Source organism: Chlorocebus sabaeus, chromosome 14, assembly GCF_047675955.1.
Source record: "Chlorocebus sabaeus isolate Y175 chromosome 14, mChlSab1.0.hap1, whole genome shotgun sequence".
In the NCBI taxonomy this organism is placed as follows: Eukaryota; Metazoa; Chordata; class Mammalia; order Primates; family Cercopithecidae; genus Chlorocebus; species Chlorocebus sabaeus.
The window spans coordinates 43,514,378-43,537,330 of record NC_132917.1 but is presented as its reverse complement, the minus strand read 5'-3'; the positions used below and the strand labels follow the sequence as shown (position 1 = coordinate 43,537,330).

The 22,953-nt window shown below is 39.4% G+C and overlaps 1 protein-coding gene across 3 annotated transcripts in view; it reads right to left on the bottom strand.

Annotated features, from left to right (window-relative positions):
* Positions 1-789: 789 nt before the first annotated feature.
* The window catches only part of PLEKHH2 (pleckstrin homology, MyTH4 and FERM domain containing H2), a 130,924-nt gene continuing 108,760 nt past the window's right edge, over positions 790-22,953 (bottom strand). For all 3 annotated transcript variants that reach the window (XM_038006869.2, XM_073022943.1, XM_038006870.2), the window contains 6 exons: positions 16,689-16,830; positions 11,786-11,931; positions 9,713-9,842; positions 6,349-6,435; positions 4,409-4,546; positions 790-3,364 (listed from right to left, as the gene is read on the bottom strand). In XM_038006869.2, the coding sequence (XP_037862797.2) occupies positions 3,179-3,364; positions 4,409-4,546; positions 6,349-6,435; positions 9,713-9,842; positions 11,786-11,931; positions 16,689-16,830 (829 nt within the window). In that variant the 3' untranslated portion in view covers positions 790-3,178. The remainder of the gene's footprint in view (positions 3,365-4,408; positions 4,547-6,348; positions 6,436-9,712; positions 9,843-11,785; positions 11,932-16,688; positions 16,831-22,953) is intronic.

The following is a 22,953-nucleotide window of genomic DNA, read 5'->3' as shown; positions in this document are numbered from 1 at the left end:
GTGGGCAGCAGGGAAACTGCTCTGTCCACTTCTTCCTGCTTGTCACTTCTCTTCCTCAATTTTCAAATTACTGGAGCCTCCCCTCCCTAGAAATCAGCTGCTCGGGGCGGGGGAGTGGGTGGGGGAAATATGTTCTTGGCATCCCACCAACAGGTAAAGCCTTTTTCTAGAGAAACATGGTTATCCATGGTGGTTACTTCTTCAGGATCATGCTTCAGGTGCAATTAAGGGTTAAATGTATTGTTCTAGGAACTTGACCACTGTGTATTTTTATTAAATTGGCAGGTAGATGTAAGCACATGTATTTCTTTTATGAAAAAAAAAATCCAAACAGCAAACTATTAAACACATTTTTGAAATAGGGGGTCTTTATAAGTTGTGACTAACTTCTCTTGTAAATTGAGAGTTAAATTCATTTCTAAGCTATGATAGTATTTGATTTTAAGGGCACACACACACACACACACACAATCCAGAACATTTAAAACAAATTTTTGGAACATAGTCCATTCAACTCACCTATATGAAATATGAAATCATGGGAGAACCAATATTTCTATCTATTTACCTATTTATATATTGTGTATCAATATGCACACATATGGATTAAAATTACAATTTGCCAAAACAGCTTTCTTTTATATGGATAAAACACAGCAACACTGAAGACAAAGCACGAATGCAAGAGAAGGAGGTAATAACTACCATTTTCACTAGTACTACACCTCAGCTTTGACAATGAAAACATTAGGTATTTCTTGAAGATTATTCAAAAGGTAATGCTCAAAATGGGTTTTGTAAATCATTTATTATGATTGAAAGGGAAGAAAATGATAGGAGACAAATATTACAATTAAACGTGTAACATTATTCTCTTGTAACCAATCATAATAACATACTTTGAATTTTTGAATGGCTATATAATTTCCCAGAAAATAAAATTTTCACATCATCAGTTACAGAAAATTGATTTCCTTCCATCAAAATATTTTATCTCTGCTCTATCAAAAATAAATGCCTAGTCTAAAGTACTACTCAGTTTAAGCTAAGCCTTCACTACCTGTTTAAATTAGAAGATTGTGGGGAGGGGCTTACCAAATGATGAATAAACCACTGCATGAGAATAAAGCCCTCACACATAAGTAACAGCTCTGTCGAGCCTCTGGCTCACCAACTAATTATGAGATGGCTGTCTGGGAACTTAGACACTCTACTGTATCCCAGCCAAAAGGTTTCTGAGAGTCATAAATTGGTTACCAGTTTATTCTCAAAAACAAATGTGCTTATTCAATGGGCGACTGTGGCTCAAAAGATGTAGGGGAAACAGTCAATGGAAATCTATTTTGATGGGGTTTAAAAAATATTCTTTTTGGTCATTATCAATAAAGTACAATATTTTTTTGAGCAATATACTTCTTAGCTCTGTCCTTTCTAAGGATGCTAATACAGTATGGAACATTTTTTAAAGACTTAATGTGAGAACAGTACATTGCCACAGGGAGAAAGCAGGAAAGAAGAAAATATGACGTCTCAGCCAACAAATTAATTCAGCAGCTAACATTTCTCAAATTGGTTTAAAAAAATGACAAAGTGATAAATATATGTCCAAAAAATAAATACAAATATTCTATACATAAATAAAATTAAGTATACTCATGATTACCATTACAATTGAACATTTTAATAATATAATTTTCATGTCTTATCACAGTTTCATTTTTATCACGAATATGAACTACATTGTTGTGACACATACTGGAATACACTGACCACTTACATAACCTAATAAAGTAATGCACTTAAGTACTCTATCAACTAAAATTTAACCTCCTTTGACAGAAGAATTATTTTCTCTTTTCTTTTAAAAAATATTTTTGAGGCTGGGCACGGTGGCTCATGCCTGTAATCCCAGCACTTTGGGAGGCTGAGGTGGGAGGATTGCTTGAACCCAGGAGTTTGAGACCCAGCCTGGACAACATAGGGAGATCCTGTCTCTACTAAAAATACAAAAATTAGCTGGGCATGGTGGTGCATGCTTCTAGTCCCAGCTATTCAAGAGGCTGAAGTGGGATTGCTTGATCCCGGAAGGTCGAGGCTGCAGTGAGCTATGATGGCCCCACTGCACTCCAGCCTGGGCAACCAGAGTGAGACCCTGCCTCAAAAAAATAAAATGAAATATTTCTGGAGCCAGGTGTGGTGGCTCACACTTGTAATCCTAGCACTTTGGGGGGCTGAGGAGAGAGGATTGCTTGAGGCCAGAAGTTCAAAGCCAGTCTGGGCAACATAACAAGACCCTATCTGTATATACATATGTATGCATGTGTAGGGAATCTATTTGCAAACTATAATTAGAAGGTAATGTGTGAGGGGAAAGCTTTAAGGATTGTCTTTGTTTTTAAAGATATTATTAATAAAGCAAGGTCAAGATGACCCAGCACCAAATACAGTGAAATGTGGGCAATATTCTTGTGAACCTGGGCAGCACTAACAGTCAAGGAATGTCAGGAATCACCACCTTGTTTTAAATTTTACACTCCAATGATCTGAGGTGACAGGGTATACTTTCTAATACCACACAGGAGGCTCAGGTTACCTAACGTTACCCTGCTTTCTCATCTAATGATTCATAGAGCCGGAAGATGTATTGCACCTGCTCTGAAAATGGACTCCTCACACCACTCTGCAGCTGTTTCTTATTCTGCATGTTCTACTCCTTTCCAAACACTATATCATTAATTAAAAGCACATTTAATTATAGTACTTACTATTTTGGCAGTGAATATTTCCAGATAATCAACTGGTTTACCAAATGAGAGTTTGGAATCTCCCTTTCTAAAGATTGCCAGAATATTAAAAAGGGGAAGAAAAGAAAAGAAAAGAAAAGCCACATTGCACAATGTGTCTGATGACAAGGGAGAAGGGAGATGGAAAATATGATGAATTCTTACTCATTTACTCTATGAGAAAATCAGTATGTTGGCAAATTTTGTGTTTATGTTTTACTGTTAATATTTATTTGAATATTTAAGAATCAAATAAAAGAGACTAACCCCCTTCATTGTTCAAGTTTGGAATACCGGTGTGTGGCTGCCATGCTGCCAGGTGTAAAGGAACTTGTAGGGAGCTGATACAGCCACAGCATGGAGGACAAGGAGTGAACGTTCAGGCTCCCCGGCTTTCAGAGTAAGGTGGGGCCTTTGGTCGGTCTGCTGCTTGACAGAAGAGGCTGGCTTCCCATCATTCTGGCTTGGGGTCCCCGGGTCTGGGCTGAGAGCAGTGCTGGAGCAGAGAGGTGGTGAAATGCTGCCTTTTGCTGATGGAAGTTGTTTATGTAACTGGCGATCAAAAGAGTAATTTCAAGAATCTAAAACAAGGAAAACAGAACTGTTATGCTCCTCAGAAGTTCTCTTCACTTCCAGAAGAGCACAGTGTTGGCCACAGGTGAGCTCCATTTGCAAGTGCCCAGGCTACCAGAATTCCCTTCTCTCCAGATCAAACAATGAAGTCTTAGATGTCCAGCACCATCAAGGCAGCCACACATTTTTTCATCACTTAAACTGGCAGAAAGAGTGAATCTCAAAAACAACCACATTGAGTGGCAATCTTAGGAAATGTGACAGTCAGTAGTATAGCTCTATCAAATTATCATAAAGCCACGTTGGTGAATATATGAATTAAGAAAGTTAGTGTCATAGGAACTCTCTATTTTCACTATAGACTGAATTCCCTGATCTGCACTTACTGGCTAGCTGCTTTCACTTAAGTATCGGCTTAATTAAGAAAGACATCTATTTTTTAAAAAAAGCTTCAGATTCTGAAGAAGTAATTTCTTTTATCGGATAACATTAAGACAGTTAAAGTTTTAGGAAAATCACTTTCAATTAGAATTGCATGTTAGAATGTAATCCATTTATTTATTGCTTTTACTTAGAGATGTTAAAACTACATAGTTTGTTAAAAGTCATAAAGGAGCAAGTATGTTTTAATTATAAAACCCCGGTCTTTCCTCTAATGAGTCCATAAAGCAAACAACCACAAGTGAATAAGATAATGTGCATAAAGTACCGGACAGCGATAACTTAATGCCACAACCATTTATTTGGAACCTTCTATATACCTGGCATCAGGCTGAGTACTCTACAAGCTTCCTTCATTTAATTTTTAAGCCAAAAGAAGGAGGGAGTATGTTACCATATTTTTAGACAAAGAAACCAGGGCTTGGAAAGATGATGTAAGTTGGACCCATGTTTGTTTGACTATAAATAACGTCTGTTTTCCCATCTGGAACGTAGTCTTTGCTGAATAAATGTTTTAGTATGAAAACAACTAGCATTGCTTTTTGGCCTTTTGGCTAAGATTAAGTGAAAACAACTAGCACAAAAAAGTTGGCAGAAAGGCTCCTACTCACCTTGGGTTTTGCCATGGCAAAAAGTAATTTCTCTGTTGGTGTGTCCTTTGAATGTGTATTGTTAAAGACTACCATAAAATCATCTTGATAGCCTCCAAAGGTCATTAGACTCTTGTACACATAGCTGACTATTAACCTCTTTAAAGAGAAGAAAAAGTAAATATGTTATATGCTCTTACTTCCAAAGAGAGATGAAAAATAATAATATAGCTCCATTAAAATGCAGATATTCATCAATTATGGTATAATACAAAATTATTTCTAAAATAAAATCTATTATGATCCAAAATAGATAGTAGTGGTACTAATTTTATTTAGGCATCATCTACCTTTACAATGTTGAGTCCGAAACAAGTAACTGAAGAAAAATGAGAAAATATAAGAAAAAAATAAAAAGCATCTATACTCCAGCATCTAGTGGAAAGCCACTGTTAATATTTTTTATATGCCCTTTCATATATCTCTTATATATATGTTAGGTTAAGCCACATTACTGACACTTTTCATGGTCAAAATGGTCAAATATTGGTAAATCTACCCTGATAGATGGATTTTGAAATCTATAAACAGAAACAGTATCATATATTAACCCTTTGTCACATATGCAGCAAATATTTTTTTTCTAATGTGTTTCCAAAACAATGTAAAAATGTAACTTAGGCTGGGCCTGATGGCTCACACCTGAGGCTGAGGTGGGAGGATCACTTGAGCCTAGCCTGGGCAACATACGGAGACCCTGTTTCTATGAAAAAATAAAAAACATTAGCCGGGCATGGTGGTGCCTGCCTGTGGTCCCAGCTACTTGCGAGGCTGAGGCAGTAGGACTGCTTGAGCCCAGGAGGTCAAGATTGCAGGGAGCGGTGATCACACCACTGCACTTCAGTCTAGGCGACAGAATGAGACCCTGCCTCAAAAAAAAAATCAATAAATCAATAAAATAAAATAAAATGTAACTAATATACAGCCTGAAAGGACTCTGCATATCTAATGATTACCTTGCAAGACTGAGCAGACCATTCCAGGACTGAATGCCTCAGACCTGCAACCTATCTGTGTGTGCTTCCCGGCCTGTCTGGGAGCTAGGGAGCTAGTTTCCTGAACTAAGGTAACTCAATGCCGGTGTATAGGTTTTTTTTTTTTTTTTTTTTTTTACTTTAAGTCACTGATTTTATAATACCTTCAAGTTATCCATTCAAGAACTAAAAGGCACTCAGAAAATATAACCCTTTGAAAAAAATGTGTGTGTGTTTTTTTAAAGCAATTATAAGGGGAAACAGTAACCATAACACAAAAGGATAGTTTGGTTTCCAGAAAATTTTCAGTGATCTCTGGTTATAGCCACACGATTAGACCTGCCTGGTGAATGTAGTAATTCCTGCCCACCAGATTAAACAAAAAAGAGAATAAAATTGTATTAAACAATTAGACACATGAAATATGATTTAAAAAATGTAAATTTCAGGTAAATAAATGAACATATATAGACATCACAGTCTGACTTTAAGCTATGTGGAAAGTGCTAAGACGCTATATATATGACATTATAGAAAATTATAGAAATTGTTAAAGAAGCCTTAGTGAAAGTGAACTTAAACTTTGGTTATTAAAGTTCCCACTTTAATGATTTCTTACAGATTTTTATTTTACACAAGAAACAATCTTCTTAACACTTTAAAAAATATAATCATTTCACGAATATAACCATGATCACAATATAGTCATGGTATTAAGATTTTTCTCATATACTGTCTTATCTTGTTTTAAAAGGTTAAATTATAATCATAGCTGTATTTGTAAAATGACTGTTCATGACATAGTATTAGGAAGAATGTTTTCTGTGTAAGAGAAAAATCAGATTAAGATATCATTACCTTCTGTTTATGGTACACTGAGCAATGGAAACAGTTGACTCAATGCAAAACTTGAGCGTTTAAACTTACCATGGAGTTGTATTCTAAGAGGCTTAAACCATCCTCATTTACAGCCAGCCACATGAAAGTATTTCCAAGTGATGATGGAGTTATGGGCTATGAAGAGGTGAAAATACACTATATTATAAATGCTAAGCAAAATTACAGAAATTTTTTCAGTCTAAACGTCATGTAACATTTGCTATTAAACAACAAAAACTTATTAAAAATCTCTCCTAGGAAAGAAGCAGGGTGGTATACTGGAGCAAAGAGTGAATGTGGTATTAGGAGACCTAGCTTTGAGACCCAAACCGGCCATTTATTAATGTGTGCCTTTGGACAAACTACTGAATCTCTTTGAGGCTCAATTTCCTCATCTTTAGCATAGGAACAATAATGTTCATATTTTAATTTTCTTCTGCGTTAAGACATTAATAGTCAACAAGGCTTTTAGGGTGTCTATGATGACCAAAATCCTAATGAAGCAAAATATACTGCTGTGCTTGATAAATTGTGTAGTGCTATTACAAGGTAAAGGATTATTATTATAATTGCACACCTTTCCTGAAAGTTCATTAAATCTGATATTCAATGTGTAATAAAAACACAATAAAAAGAAAATATGAAACTGTGTGATAAATAGTAATGAGAAATATGAAAATTTCCACCAAATTTTTTATTGTAAAAGCTATGAAATTGGCTGGGTGTGGTGGCGCATGCCTGTAATCTTAGCACTTTGGGAAGCCGAGGTGAGTGAATCATTTGAGGCCAGGAGTTCGAGACCAGCCTGTGCAACATGACGAAACCCTATCTCTGCCAAAGACATAAAAATCAGCTGGGCACAGTGGTGCACGCCTGTAATCCCAGCTACTTGGGAGGCTGAGACAGGAGAACAGCTTGAACCTGGGAGGCACAGGTTGCAGTGAGTTGAGATAGTGCCACTGCACTCCAGCCTGTGTGACAAAGTGAGACTCCATCTAAAAAAAAAAAAAAGGTAAAAGCTACTCCTGGTTCTCATAGAAAAAAAAAAAGCTATGAAATTATATTAATAAAAAGAACCTCCTACCACTGAAACCCATAAATGATTTGGAGCAATTAATGATGCTTGTTTGGTTCCATTAACAAATGAAATCCTAAAAAAAACTTAACTATTTCTCTTAAATTTTACAAAATAATGTCAAGACTATAGATATAAAACTGGGATGAATGTTGGGTTATTTTATATAATAAAACTTGTTAGCATCTTATATATACAAAACCCTGAGTTAGAAACTGTCTACTGAGGGTTGATTTGCAAAGGATAGGGAAGAATTCAATTGAAAAGGATGCCCTTCAACTTTAGTGTCCACTAACAGGTGAATGGTAAATAAAATGTGGTATATCTATACATACAGTGGAATGTTATTCTACCTCAAAAGGGAAGGAAATTTTGACACATGCTACAACATGGATGAACCTTGAGGACATTATACTAAGTGAAATAAGCCAATAACAAAAGCACAAGTATTATATGATTTCTCTTACATGAAGTTCCTAGTCAAATGCACAGAGATAGAAAGTAGAGTGGAGGTTGCCAGGGGCTGGGAGGAGGAGGGAAGACTGGAGAGTTAGCATTTAATGGGTACAGTTTCAGTTTGGGAAAATAAAAAGGTTCTGAGATGAATGGTGGTGACAGCAACACAACAATGAGAATGTACTTAATGCCACAGAACTATACACTTAAAAATAGTTACAATGGGCCAGGTGCGGTGGCTCACGCCTGTAATCCCAGCACTTTGGGAGGCTGAGGCGGGTGGGTCACTTGAGATCAGGAGTTCGAGACTAGTCTGGCCAAAATGGTGAAACCCTGTCTCTACCAAAAATATAAAAATTAGCTAAGTGTGGTGGTGTGCACCTGTAATCCTAGCTACTTGGGAGGCTGAGGCATGAGAATCGCTTGAACCTGGGAGACAGAGGTTGCAGTGTTGCAGTGAGCCAAGATCGTGCCACTGCACTCCAGTCTGGGTGACAGAATGAGACTCCGTCTCAAAAAAAAAAAAAAAAAAAAATTAAAGGGTAAATTTCATTATGTGTATTTTACCACACACACAGAAAACAGGATGCCATGAAGCAACAAAGGAAGTGTCGCTTGTTATAAAGAAAGAAAAGTGGGCAAAAAAGATGCCTGTCATGTAATTTGAAAAGCAATATTATTATTTAATAAATTTTGTGCCAGCAAGCACATATTACCAGAACAGAAAAGGGTATTTAATATTATTTCCAATGCTGAAGTTAGAATTAAAATCCATGCTGCTCTACAGTTCAAATCTATTCCTTTTAATTTTAAAAAATATATATTCAACTCCCTGTAAGAATATTAATTTTATAGATGTTTAAGAATACTAACTTTATCGTCTTTTTCTTAATATACAGCTTTCAGTTCCACTAGAAAAAAAATTAATTCTCACCTATCAATAATATATCACTTATAGAATCAGAGTTCGAAGATACCTTAGATTTTACTTTTCTAGTCTAAGTATTTCATTAACAGATGAGGAAAAGTGAGGTCCAGAGAGGTAACCTGACTTGCCCAAAGTTGCACAGCTATTCAGCAAATATTTATTAAGTGATAATTATTAATTATGTGCAAAGCACTACGGTAGGTACCAGAGGAAGATTTTAGGATCAGTCAGTTTATACTTTCAAGGAGCATGCAATTTAATAGTGAGGATAAAACAAACACACAGAAAAATATAACACAAGGCAAGATGTTATCTTAAGAGCCTGAGAAAGTACAAAGAGACATGGTTCAACAGAAAGAAAAGGAATCAAAAGGCACAATTTTTCCCTTGGGGAAAGGGCTGGCCATCCCCGGGCAGGGCGAGTCTCCTTCCTCAGTGTTCCTGCAGCATTCTGTTCATGTGACTCATCGTGATATTTGCCATATAGTGGTTTGTTTACAGGCCTGTTGCACTACAGACTACACAAAGTAATATAGTCCTGGAAGTTCATGTACAATCCATCTGAAACAATAGGTTATGTATCCCTAGAGCTTAGATCAATGTTTAACAAACAGAACTATTTAGTAAATACTAAATAAATGAGCAAATGAGTGACAGAGTAAACGTGTGCATGGATGAATGAATGAACAGAAGAATGCAGAGTTGAGCTGTGGTTTAGGACTCATGATTAGCTAATGAGTCCAAGAAATGATTTAGGATGGGAAAAGTTGGGCAGACAGGAAAAGATAGAGAAGCTTTTGTGCCCTTTCCCTAGTGTCTCTTCATTGTTTTCTTTACATTATTGGATATTTCTTCATTTTTTACAGAAGCCAAATATACTAAGTCTGGGGTAAATCTGGTTGGCTATGTACACAAAGGTTTTCATTAAGCATCTCTCTCCCATTCTTTCTTACTTTTGCAAGAAACAACTTGGCACCAAAGAACGGCCACTTCCTGGCTACTGTCAAATAAATGCGCACACAGTCAGCAGCACTGTGTCCCCGGAGGGCCATCCATCTGGTTGAGAGTCGCTGGCAAAGCTGCCTAAAAAGAAGAAAAGAACAAAAACAAAAACACTAAAGCAAAAACATAAACAGTGTGTCATAATCTTAAGATAAAACTCTCCTTGAGCCAATCTTAAGCATAACTGTGACCCCTAGGCATAACCCAGGTAAAGATTTTGTGGCTCTTATCACACCACTGTCCACCACTTGTCCTTTCTGGAATATTCCTTTCACCAAATTCTCATACTATCCATATTTTCAGCATGAACTAGGTACCCCCAGCAGATCCATTTTAAAAATCTGAATATCTACCATCAAAACTTAGTGTAAATTAGTTTAAAAGATAACTTCTTATGGGAATATTTTCATTTTAAAACAAAAGTACAGGCCAGGTGCAGTAGTTCACGTCTGTAATCCCAGCACGTTGGGAGGCTGAGGTTGGCGGATCACCTGGGGTCAGGTGTTCAAGACCAGCCTGGCCAACATGGTGAAACCCCATCTCTACTAAAAATACAAAAATAAGCCAGGCATAATGGCGGGTGCCTGTAATCCCAGCTACTCGGGAGGTCGAGGAGGGAGAATCACTTGAACCTGGGAGGCAGAGGTTGCAGTGAGCCGAGATCGCCCCATTGCATTCCAGCCTGAGCGACACAGCAAAACTCTGTCTAAAAAAAATATATATACAACTAGTAGGGCCCAAAGATGAATCCCTGATGGTAGAATTTTAGGTCCTACCACCCCTGGCTTGGAGAGATGTTAGATGCAAGGTGAAACTTGTCAGATCAAATCACAAAGGCAACCACTCATTCTACATAGATAAAAGGCTAATCTTAAATGTTTCTATTTTGGAAAAGCTCATGATAAATTGGGTTTGCCTCTATTTTTAAATCTAATCACCTTCTCTTTATATATTCTCTGAAACTGAAACTCCAAATTGAGGTAAATTAGAAACTTTTATATTAAAAAGTCCTATGTAAGAGGATAGTTTATTTTTATTTCAATTTATTCATAATAGAATATACAACATGTGATCTTTTGGTAGGCACTTCATAAAATTAAACATATTATTGGCCAGTTTTTTTCTCTTATTTATTATCAGGGTTGTGCCGGACAAGAATGAAAAAAATCAATTGAAAAGTACATCTAGGCCGGGTGCGGTGGCTCAAGCCTGTAATCCCAGCACTTTGGGAGGCCGAGATGGGCGGATCACTAGGTCAGGAGATCGAGACCATCCTGGCTAACACGGTGAAACCCCGTCTCTACTAAAAAATACAAAAAACTAGCCGGGCGAGGTGGCGGACGCCTGTAGTCCCAGCTACTCGGGAGGCTGAGGCAGGAGAATGGCGGGAACCCGGGAGGCGGAGTTTGCAGTGAGCTGAGATCCGGCCACTGCACTCCAGCCTGGGCCACACTCCGTCTCAAAAAAAAAAAAAAAAAAAAAAGAAAAGTACATCTAAAGGCTTTTTTTTTTTTTTAAAATTAAAGAAAGTTTAAATATAGATTCTAAAGCTTCTGGGCTTATCTTAAATAAAAATATCTATAATCTCCTGTGGCTCAATAGTATTAAAAAATCTTGAGGCGGGGCGCGGTGGCTCAAGCCTGTAATCCCAGCACTTTGGGAGGCCGAGACGGGTGGATCACGAGGTCAGGAGATCGAGACCATCCTGGCTAACACGGTGAAACCCCATCTCTACTAAAAAAATACAAAAAACTAGCCGGGTGAGGTGGTGGGCGCCTGTAGTCCCAGCTACTCGGGAGGCTGAGGCAGGAGAATGGCGTGAACCCGGGAGGCGGAGCTTGCAGTGAGCTGAGATCTGGCCACTGCACTCCAGCCTGGGCGACAGAGCGAGACTCCGTATCAAAAAAAAAAAATATCTTGAGAAAACTGTCAAAATGTTTTTCACCTTTAAAATTTGAACAGAAAAATATTACCAAAAAACTCGCAAGACCCTACCCTCTAAAGAGTTACAAAGATGTCCTTACCTTAACTGCTCTTCAGAACAGCCATCTCTATACCTTTTAGGATAAAATTTCTCTATGACTTGCTTTAGAGTTTGATTCGCTTTGCACTGATGGGTAACATGCCCTGCTGGAGTTGAGAAAGGTCTTTCAAAATCTCCAATCTCTACCTAATTGGAAATCCAAAAAAGTGAAAATATATCAAAAAGAGTTTTAAGACAGAAAATCAGTTAGTTTTATTTTTCCTAAACATTCTTTTTTAACACATAATACATAAATCTATTTGTCATGATTATGTGATTATGAAATTTATAATCACATGTAGGAATTTTTATAAATTACATTTGAATTCTAATTTTTTTTTTTTTTTTTTTTGAGATGGAGTCTCGCTCTGTCACCCAGGTTCACTGCAACCTCTGCCTCCCAGATTCAAGTGATTCTCCTGCCTCAGCCTCCTGAATTGCTGGGACTACAGGTGTGTACTACCATGCCCGGCTAATTTTGGGGCTTTTAGTAGACACGGGGTTTCACCATGTTGGCCAGGCTGGTCTCGAACTCCTGACCTCAAGTGATCCGCCTGCCTTGTCTTACCAAAGTGTTGAGATTACAAGCGTGAACCACCGCCTGGCCTGACTTCTAATTTTGAAAAAAATCTGTAATTTAAACATTTGCGTTCCATTTCTACATTAACCTTCCTAGTTTACTATCACCATTTAGTAGTACTTGCTTAAAGCCACTACTTTGTTATTGTCTGTAACACAAGGACAATTTTTCATTTTTAAGGCACTATTTTAATTGCTGATAATAAGATGAAATGGATGTTAAAAATAAAAGGCAATCGATGGGCATGGTGGCGGGCACCTGTAATCCCTGCTACTCAGGAGGCTGAGGCAGAAGAATTGCTTGAACCCAGGAGGCGGAGGTTGTGGTGAGCTGAGATCGTGCCACTGCCCAGCCTGGGTGACAGAGCAAGACTCCATCTCAAAAAAAAAAAAAAAAAAAAAAGTTATAAGAAATTTCAAAAAACTATTAGTTGGACTTTTTTGAGGGTCTCTCCTGAATGTAATGGGAGCAAGAACCATATTCTCATTACTTTGTTCCTAGATTTTCTCCATGTTATTGTGTTCATACTGTCATTCTACTAGCACTAATCCTGGGAATAGAGTCCTTCATTCCCCTTTATCCCTTAATGAAAGAATGTTCAGCTTTCATCTCTACTAATAGGCTGCACAGATGCCATCCTCAATCCACCCATCTAACTATCCACCCATCCATCTCTCCATGAACTCACCAATTCATCCCTTCAAACAAACCCATTCTGAGTCCCCATTGTAAGTCAGGCACTGTGCTAAGTGATGTGAGAAAGGAAAATGCTGAGCATAGGCCCACCCTCATAGAGTTTATTATCTAGTAGAGAAGACTGAGGCATAAATACTTGTGGTAAACTGTGTTAGGTGACTTGTAGAGCCATGTAGGTATGTAGATATCGAAGAGCGTTAGGGAGGAAGACAGGAGAGGGGACATTCAGGTGAATATCCTACTGATCATTCACATCATTACCTACAGCATTCCCCAAAAAGGGGATCAAAGGTTCCATCAAAACTGGAATGGTCTCATAGAAAGCCCCAGCTCTGCATCTCGAATGGGCCCTATTCCTTAGCACAACCAGCCTCTGAGACTCCCACCCTGGGGCTCCTCTTTTCCAGTTCTTAATCTGATCACTTACTGTCTAAAGTCCTCAGCTGAGCTTTGCACTTACAGCCTATTCTTACAACGTCCTAGGTTCTTTGACCCAGTTTCTTACTTGCTGGTTACTTGGGTTGATTTTGCTTTTCAGCTCCCATTCTTCATTTTTCGCTTTTTCTATCAATCCCCATCATCTCCTACTTAGTCAAGTATCCTTCCAAATTTCTTCACTCCAAATAAAAGCTGTCCACCAGCTCTTCAACCATACTGAAATCCTTGCCCTAGAGCAAGCTATGCATTGTTCCCATCTATCACCAAGCAGCATTCACCACAGCTACCTGGGAAACCTGACATCAGATTCAATCTCCAAGGATACGACAGTCTAACGAAGAATAGTTACCAAAAAAAAAAAAAAAAAAGGAAGCTGGGCGCGGTGGCTCGCGCCTGTAATCCCAACACTTTGGGAGGCTGAGGTGGGAGGATTGCTTAAGCCCAGGAGTTCAAGACACGCCTGGGTAACATAGACCCCATCTCCACAAAAATTTTTTTTTAAAAAGTCAACTAAATTATCAAGTATTCATTCCTCTAAGAACAGTTATGGAGAAGGAACTGTGTGTAAGGCTGTGCTAGCGACAAAGATGAACATGAACAGCCCTGGCCTCAGGGGGGCTGCAGTCAGTAGTGCAAAGCAGAAAGATAAATCAATGTTATAAACCACTGAGGTCAGGACGGCAATAGAACATTACAGAAACCCCAAGAGGGACATGTAACCCACCAAGACAGGATTCAGAAAGTTAACAGGTGAAGTTAACAGGTGAAGGGATGGGGTAGAGATGATCTGGGTAAAGGAGACAAACTAGTCAATCATAAGAGGCAAGAAAAAGTGCACCACACACAAGGCAGGGAGTTGTGTACGGAACCACAGTTTATACTTTATTGGAGCATGAAGCTCAAGGTAGGGAGTATTAAGGGAAAGTTGAGGTTGAAGAGGCAGGCAGAGTTCAGATCATGAAAGTCCTTGCATGTAAAAAAGGAATGAGAAAGCTAGATTCACATTTTTGCTATATCTCTATCCCAGTTACTAGTGCTGCCTAATAAAGCTCCATGTACAGGTGACACTGTGCCAATTTCCAGGCTCAGCCCTTAAGAAAATAGCAGCTTCCACTTATTGTCTTTCTTCTGGGACGTTGTTGCTGTCACCCATTCACCATTCTTGGAGGAAGCACAAGCAGTCATATACATGAAGAGACCACGTATAAGGTGCTCCAGCTGACAGTCCCAGCAGAAGTCCCCACAAACAGCCAGCATCAATCAGCCACCAGACATGAGTGAAGGAGCCTTCAAATAATTCCAGCCCTCAGCCATAGAGCGACAACTGGCTCTCAGGTTATGTCAGCTGATACCACCTGAAGCAGAGACACACATGTCCCTTCATAGCCCTGCCCAAATTACTGTCTTAAGTAGCTGAGTTTTGGAGTCATTTGTTATGTAGCAATAGATAAGTGGAAAAAATTCTTCTAGCATTTGTGTGAAGGATAAATTTGTGAGGGAAGAGACCACAGAAAGGCACACTACTTAGGAGCCTGCTGTAGGACAGCAGGCACTGTGAGACAATGATCCGAACCTTAGCAACAGGAGTCAGCATACAGAGGAGAGAACCGAGTAAAACATCCCTAAGAATTCACATTCGCAGGATGTGGTGACTGGTGGGAAAGGGCCAAAGTGAGGGAAGAGTCATGATAATTCCTGGGTTTGAAGCTTGCTTGTGGGACCGGGTGGAGGCAGTATCATAAAGAGGAAACAGAGTGTGAACACAGAGGAGGGACGATGATTAGTTTGGTTTTCAATATGCTGATTTTGGCTGGGCGTGGTGGCTCATGCCTGTAATCCTAGCACTTTGGGAGGCCGAGGCAGGTGGATCACTTGAGGTCAGGAGTTCGAGACCAGCCTGGCCAACACGGTGAAACTCCGTCTCTACTAAAAATACAAAAATTAGCAGAGCATGGTGGTGGGTACCTACAATCCCAGCTACTAGGGAGGCTGAGGCAGGAGAATCGCTTGAACCTGGGAGGTGGAGGTTACAGTGAGCCGAGATCATGCCACTTCACTCCAGCTTGGGCAAAAGAGGGAAACTCCGTCTCAAAAAAAAAAAAGATTGACTTTAAGGAGACCACAAAAGAACTACGAACTGAAGAGAAAAGATCTGGGAAACTTTGGCATAGGTGGTGCCTAAAATAAAAAGAATGATTGAGATGTCCTGGGACAGAGTGTAGTGTGAGGAGCCATAGACCAAAGACCCTGGGGAATCTAAGCCTTGGTCCAGATGCCATATCACAGAGTTGCTTTAACATTTTCCTTAATTAGCCTAGGCAAAGACTCAGGTGTGGTTGAGACTATGGGTTGCATCTTATGACCATTCTCTCCTTCTTCTTAAGAAAAACCTTAAATTTAGCTGGGCACACTGCCACCCCGCTGAGACCACATTCCCCAGACTCCCTGGTAGGTAGTAGGCAAGGCCATGTGACTAAATTCTGATGGGAGAGACATGAATGGAAGGGTTCTATGCAACTGCTGAGAAGTTTTCTCAAGTGCAGGAGGGCATGCCCTTTTCAGCCCTTCCCCCACCCTGAGGCCTGGAACACTGATGTTAGCTGGAGCTCTGGCAGACTCCCAGGACCATGATGATGACACCCTAGGGACAGCAGAAGAGAGAAGAGGATAAAGTCCATGCCCCTAATGGTTTCATAGAGGTGCCAGGATGCCTCTCTCTCTATGTAAGCGCTAAATACACTTCTATTCTGATTAAGTCAGTATTAATGTGTGTGTGTGTGTATGTAGAAGGTTGAACTTAATCATAACTAATATAATAGGTAAATAAAGGAAAGTGCTCTAGCCTTTTCAAGGTCTTATTCCTATTAGACTACCAAGCGATTTCAGCATGACATCTTCAAGCCCACAGCTCTACACTCCAATTCCTTTATTAAATACAAAGCCTAGAGATATATTTCCAACATAATTAAGAAACTGGGTTCTCTTTATGGAATACTGTCTCATTCTACATCATTGCAACCATCAGCACTTCAGAGGCTAACTGTAATTATAGTGCCTGTAATTTTTAAGGTGCTAATCATAGCAAAATGAATGTAAAGAGTTACTGAAGTATATTGTTTTACATTTAATTCAATGTAGAAATTAGTATCTTATTATTTCAATATATAACTCTATATAACATGGAAGTTACCTGAGCTAAAAGAGCTGCCATTTCTAATGCCAGATCCTTGTTCAGAGGAAAAAGTCCATTTATGATTTGATCATTTGTCTGATACATTAACAGCAACTTTTCTCTATCAGTCTCTCCACGAGCTTGTACTGAGAAATATAGTCTGTAAAAAAAAAAAAAGAGTAAATTTCTCATTAAATTATATTCTTACAAAGGAATAAAGTAAAGATAAATCCAGGGAACTGAGATGGGGTTGTTTTAACACAGTACTCTAAGTGGTATGAACTTAGACTATTACTATCAATGACTTCTGTTCTGTTCTATTTAGTACTTCCAGCGAAATAAGAAAAAACTGCTTTGAGGTTGAGGTTGAGGAACTGCTGGAGGTGAGGCTGAATCACGTTAAATGTCAATTGTCTAAATATACCAATGAAAACACAGAGATTGTCAGAGTGGATAAAATATAAAACCCAACTATATGGTACTTATAAGAAATCTACTTTAAATTTAATAAAACTACATAAGTAGAAGTCAAGGGATGAAGCAATTTTTTAGGCCTTGAAACACCAAATCCTTAAATGTTCCTGAGGAAGGACCTAAGACATCAAGTGAAATTAAATATGCCCTCTCTTGCAAGGAACGTATGATACAGGCCTTTATTTCAATGGGCTGTGTAAACCCAGTCTTCAAAACCCTCATTATCCTTCCTGAATACCTTGGACACAGCACGGAAAAGGAAGTGAAGGGTTCAACTCAAAATCACCCCCAAATCAACATCAAATAAGGGGAGGGGAAGAAGGTGAGTTTTCTTTGGGAATCTAAAAGATAACATTTATATATGTAAGTGTGTTTTGACTCTTTGGCCACAATCTGATAAGCAGCTTTAGGGGCTCAAAAATAGCTTACATGTTATCACTATGACTCGCTGAAACACAACATGGCTTTTGTCTGCCTAGGGAGGTCTTCATCAAATCAGTAACTTGATATATTCACTGTGTCATTTGTTCATATGTGAGATTTGTGGGGCTCTGACTTCAGGCTGCAGATCAGGCACAGGTGCTATAAGGGCTCTAAACGCTGTGACATTGGGGTGGGTGAGCAACATCTTGACATACCTGAATCCTGCCATGACAACACAGAGGCTGGAAAAGAGAGATTCAGATACACTAGCTGTTAGGTGTGTGCTCAATTGGCTATAACTTTGCATTTTCAGCCTTTTTTCCCCCTACACACTTGAGGGAGAGGACACACCCCTATCATTTACAGTATCTCTCCCAGTAATTCTCTCAAATAGCAGGGAAGGGGAGGGAAGCAGGTCTGAATCTCTGGGCAAGCATGGGTGGGTGTACTTTGAAAAGCTCCTCCTACCCCATGATGCTATTCATTCTTTCCTCTCTACCCAGTTTACAAATCAGAAACATCCTAAGCTCCATTTTAATCTACGATGACTACACCATGACAAATAATGCAGGATTATATTGTTAAACTGGTAGTAGAATACGGCTGGGCAACAGAAACAGATGCCAAATCCAAAGTGATATCAGAAAAGTCATATAAAACAAAGAGAAGAACATTGAAGATGAAAGCTTTCCCTTCTGGCATGCTTACATTGGTATGCATAGCTTATTTTCCCTACTGGAAGTTAGGAAGTATATCATACTTATCACTGTAACCCACTAGAGTTTAGCTAAGTGTTACCACTGGACGGTTTGGTAATACAGCTAAGGGGAGAAAAAGAACCAAATGGCTACAGGCAAGAAGAGCTTAAGTGCATTTTCTGTTATTCCCGGCAGGCAACACGATTGGGCCTGAGAGGGAAAAAGGAAGTGTCATTAGCAAAAATAAATAAATAAGTAATAAATAAATATAATAATAATAAAAAAACAGAGAAAAACTATATTGGACATGAACCATTGACTCAAATCCCTAATGAAACAGTTTGGGCTCCAACAGCTATCCAGGGATTTGGGGAGAATTTGAAGAGGAACAAAAATGACCAAGAAGTCATAAATATCAAATCCGTGGAGCTTGAATAGGAAAGGCGCTATAGGAATGTGATCTAAGCCTCTCACAGTATGGCCAGCTTTCAGCTGCTTCCAAATCCTTAAGAGGCTTGGAGCAGACAGAATGGGCTTCTATGACAGCAGGCAAGGCTTGGATTAGCTCGCAGGGGTATTCCCAAATCTCCACCTCCTCACTGCACACCCAGAAAGCTGAATACTGTGGGATGGAAATCACATCACTGTGGACCAGTACCATTAAACAAACACACTGCTTCCAAATTCAGCAGGGCTCTCAGGGCCACTGGGTAATCCTTTTGTTTGCCCTCTACTGGATCCATATTCATTCTTCAGAGCATTTATTTCCTACTGTTCCCCTTCCCATCCTCTTGTAAACTTACTGGGGGGACAGCCTGCAGTCTCTCTCTGTTCACCGTTCCTTCACTCCTCAGTCCACCATGTCTACTGGTTATACTCTAGTAAAACTGCAATTGTTCTCTTCCTGCCTCAGTGGCATCCAACCTCCAGTCATCTGCTCAGAAGTCACCACTCTGCAAAGTCTTCCTCTATGTCCCTACAATCTCTTGTACATGCACGTCATATTCATGGTAATGACAAATATCTACAAAGCAATTACTATGTGGCAGGCTCTGAACCAAGTGCTTTACAATTGCCAACATTTAATCCTTCAGACAACCCTAGAGGTGGGAATCATTTTGACCTCCATTTCACATACAGGGTACCTGAGGCACAGAGATGTTAAGTGACTTGCTCAGGGCCACATAGTAAGTGGTAGAGCGAGGATTCTAACCCAGGCAGCCTGTCTCCAGCCCATGGTCTTCACTCCTGTGCTACATTCTTCCTGTTATAGCATTGATTGCACTTCTAAGACTTCATGTCTGCCTCTCCCTGTAAACTGGAAGATTCTAAAGGGTAAGGAAACTCTATTCACCTTGGAATTCCCAAGGCTTCAAACAAGGGTTGGCACTGGTAGATGGCATGAATGGACAAATAAATGGTATGTGAGAATTGCTAAGTACAGGAATTATTTGCCAAAAAAGCCTGAAGAATTCCCTTTCATAGTCTTAGGCAAGTGACTTAACTCTCTAAAGCTTCAGTTACCTCATCTGTGAGATAGAAATAATAATAGAACCTCAAAGAGTTGTAAGGATTATATAAGAATGCATACAAAGAGTTCAGAATAGGGCCTGACGTTAGGTAAATGTTCAACAAATGCAGGTTAGTAGTACTAGTAGTACTAGTAGTAGTATTCTCCAGAGGTCTCTGGAATCACAAGAGTCTCTTTTCTTTTTTGAGATGGAGTCCTGCTCTGTTACAACCCAGACTGGAGTGCAGTGGCATGATCTTGGCTCACCGCAACCTCTGCCTCCTGGGTTCCTGCGATTCTCCTGCCCCAGTCTGCCATGTAGCTGGGACTACAGGCACATGCCACCACGCCCAGCTAATTTTTGTATTTTTAGTAGAGACAAGGTTTCACCATGTTGGCCAGGCTGGTCTTGAACTCCTGACCTCAGGTGATCCGCCCACCTCGGATCCCAAAGTGCTGGGATTACAGGCGTGAGCCACCGTGCCCGGTCCACATGAAAGTCTCTTGATCCTGCAATGATTTTTAGTGTGAACATAGCTAGGAGAAATGGGATAAACTCCATTTCTTGGCTTAAACTTCTTGGCTGTGGCCAGTTTTGTTAAAAACATGCCTTGGCTCTTACAACTTCAAAAACACAGTGAGAAATCAAATTAAATAAGAAGCTTAACTGTGAATAGAATTTAAATGTTAGTTGCTAGCGGTTGTCTATGAGAACAAGTTCAAAACCGATTAATTAGATCTTTCATACCTGAATCTAAATAATTAAAATTCTATCACTTGCTAAATATCAATTTAAAATTCCATGATAAAGAGGATTGATATTTTAGCTTTGTTTATTACCATGCTGCTTGGCAGATGAAGAATCAGGTCCTTGGCTGTGTGACAGGTCACAGCAAGGTTCCCTCCTAACTGTATCACTAGAAATTAGGGCTCATTTTCTAAGCTACTTATAAACACATGCAAAGCATGGCCATGTTTAGAAACAGTACTTTCTCATAGCTGTGGCTATCCAGCCATTTCAGAGTACTGTTAAAAATTAAGCCTTTCAGTTGAGTTACTTTTTTTCCTGATGTCAAAGACATTGTCATGAGGTTTTATTTTTAAACAAGGTAATCATCATCTGTTATTCACAACTCTCTCTTTTTCAAAAAAAAAATTTTTTTTGAAGAGATTTATTCTGAGTCAAATATGAGTGACCATGGCCTGTGCCAGAGACCTCAGGAGGTCCTGAGAACATGTGCCCAAGGTGGTCGGGGTGCTGCTTGGTTTTACACATTTTAGGGAGGCACGAGACATCAATCAAATACACTTAAGAAATCCACTGGTTTGGTCTAGAAAGGCAGAACAACTTGAAGTGAGGACTCCACAACCTCTTATCCCAACCCAGACATTCCTTTCTACTGATCCCAGGTCTTTGGATAAACTCAACCAATTGTCAACCAAAAATTTGTATTCACGACTCTCTTTGTCCTTCCTCGTGGTGTTTGTTAGACTTGAAGCATTTTTTAAATCTGTCTTTCATATCCAAATTGTATCCAAATTTCACTTCAGTTCCAATCATAGCCATGATCATCAGAGTTCGTATGTATTAAGCATTCATAAGGTTTAGGAATTCATAAGATTTCATAAGCATTCATAAGATTATTAGGAATAGTCTTGGCCAGGTGCAGTGGCTCACGCCGGTAATCCCAGCACTTTGGGAGGCTAAGGCGGGTGGATCACCTGAGGTCAGGAGTTCAATACCTGCCTGGCCAACATGGTGAAACCCTGTCTCTACTAAAAATACAAAAATTAGCTAGTGTGGTGGCAGGCACCTGTAATCCTAGCTATTCAGGAGGCTGAGGCAGGAGAATCGCTTGAACCTGGGAGGTAGAGGTTGCAGTGAGCTGAGATCGCGCCACTGCACTCCAGCCTGGGCGACAAGAGGGAAGCTCCGTCTCAAAAAAAATAAAAAAATAAAAAATAAAATAAAAGAGAATGCCTGAACCTCTTCTCCATAAACGTCTCTGGCAGGCCAGGTCCAGGAGCTGGCTCCTTCTACAAAGGCTGAGGTCAAAAGGCAGGGGCAGCGATGACGACCTTTAGGTCAGTGCTTCTCAAAACCCAGCACATGGAAGAATTATCTGGAGAGCTGTCAAAACACGGACTCCTGGGCTCCACCCCCAAAAATTCTGACTCAGTGGGTCTGAAGTGGGGCCCAATGATTTGCATTTCTAACATGTTCCACGTGGTCCTGAGGCTGCTAGTGTGGGGCCCACGTTGGGAACTACTGCTCCACATTAAACAGAACTACAATAATAATCTAGAGGGTCCAAGTCTCGTAGCCTGCTGTCCTCACCAGTCACCAAAGGGCCATTGATACATTGATAAAGGTTGCCCTCAAGGGAAACAGGTCCCTCCAGAGGTGATGCCTATTAGATTTCCAATATCTATGCAATATTGCTTATCTCTAGGAATGTATGATTTTAAAACCTTAGATACCAAAGATTAATAGTCACTTTCTTGTTACTTGAACCTCTGGCAAATCGTCACAGCTCATGAGCCCCTGAATAAAGAAGCTCCAGTGTTCACTACCACCATTTATTCAGATCAACAGAGTCTGTTCAAATACTGGGTGGCCTTTTAAGTGGCCAACTGGATGAGAGAAGAGTCCAAAATATGAATGTGCCATATTTATTTAATTGATCTCCCTATTAATAAACATGTAAGTGTCTGTCCCAAATTTTTCACAAAAACATTGACAAAGAATATGTCAAAAATATGACAAGGAAGATACTGGGACATACTGGAATACTCTGCCCCTTATCTGGGTATTTCTGTGGGACAGACTATTAGAACAAGAAATTTTAAAGTGGATCAACGGCTATTACATCCTTTATGGTACATAGTGCCTTCAATTCTTACATTCCAATTTTAAGTCTGAACATCTTTCAAAAAGAGGCCTCTGAGTACGACTCCAATAATTCCACCAGGCTCTAGGTCTAACATTTTATAGATTCCTGAATTTACAGGGTATAAGACTCAAATAAAAGCAGCAAAATAGCATTATTTTGTTATAATTAATGTGAGCTGGTCAGTTAACAGTGTTTATTAAGTACTATCTTTTGCTAATACATGAAAGAAATGAAAATATTTAAAAAGAAAGAAAGGAAATCTGGTTCCTGACTACGTGCCAAAG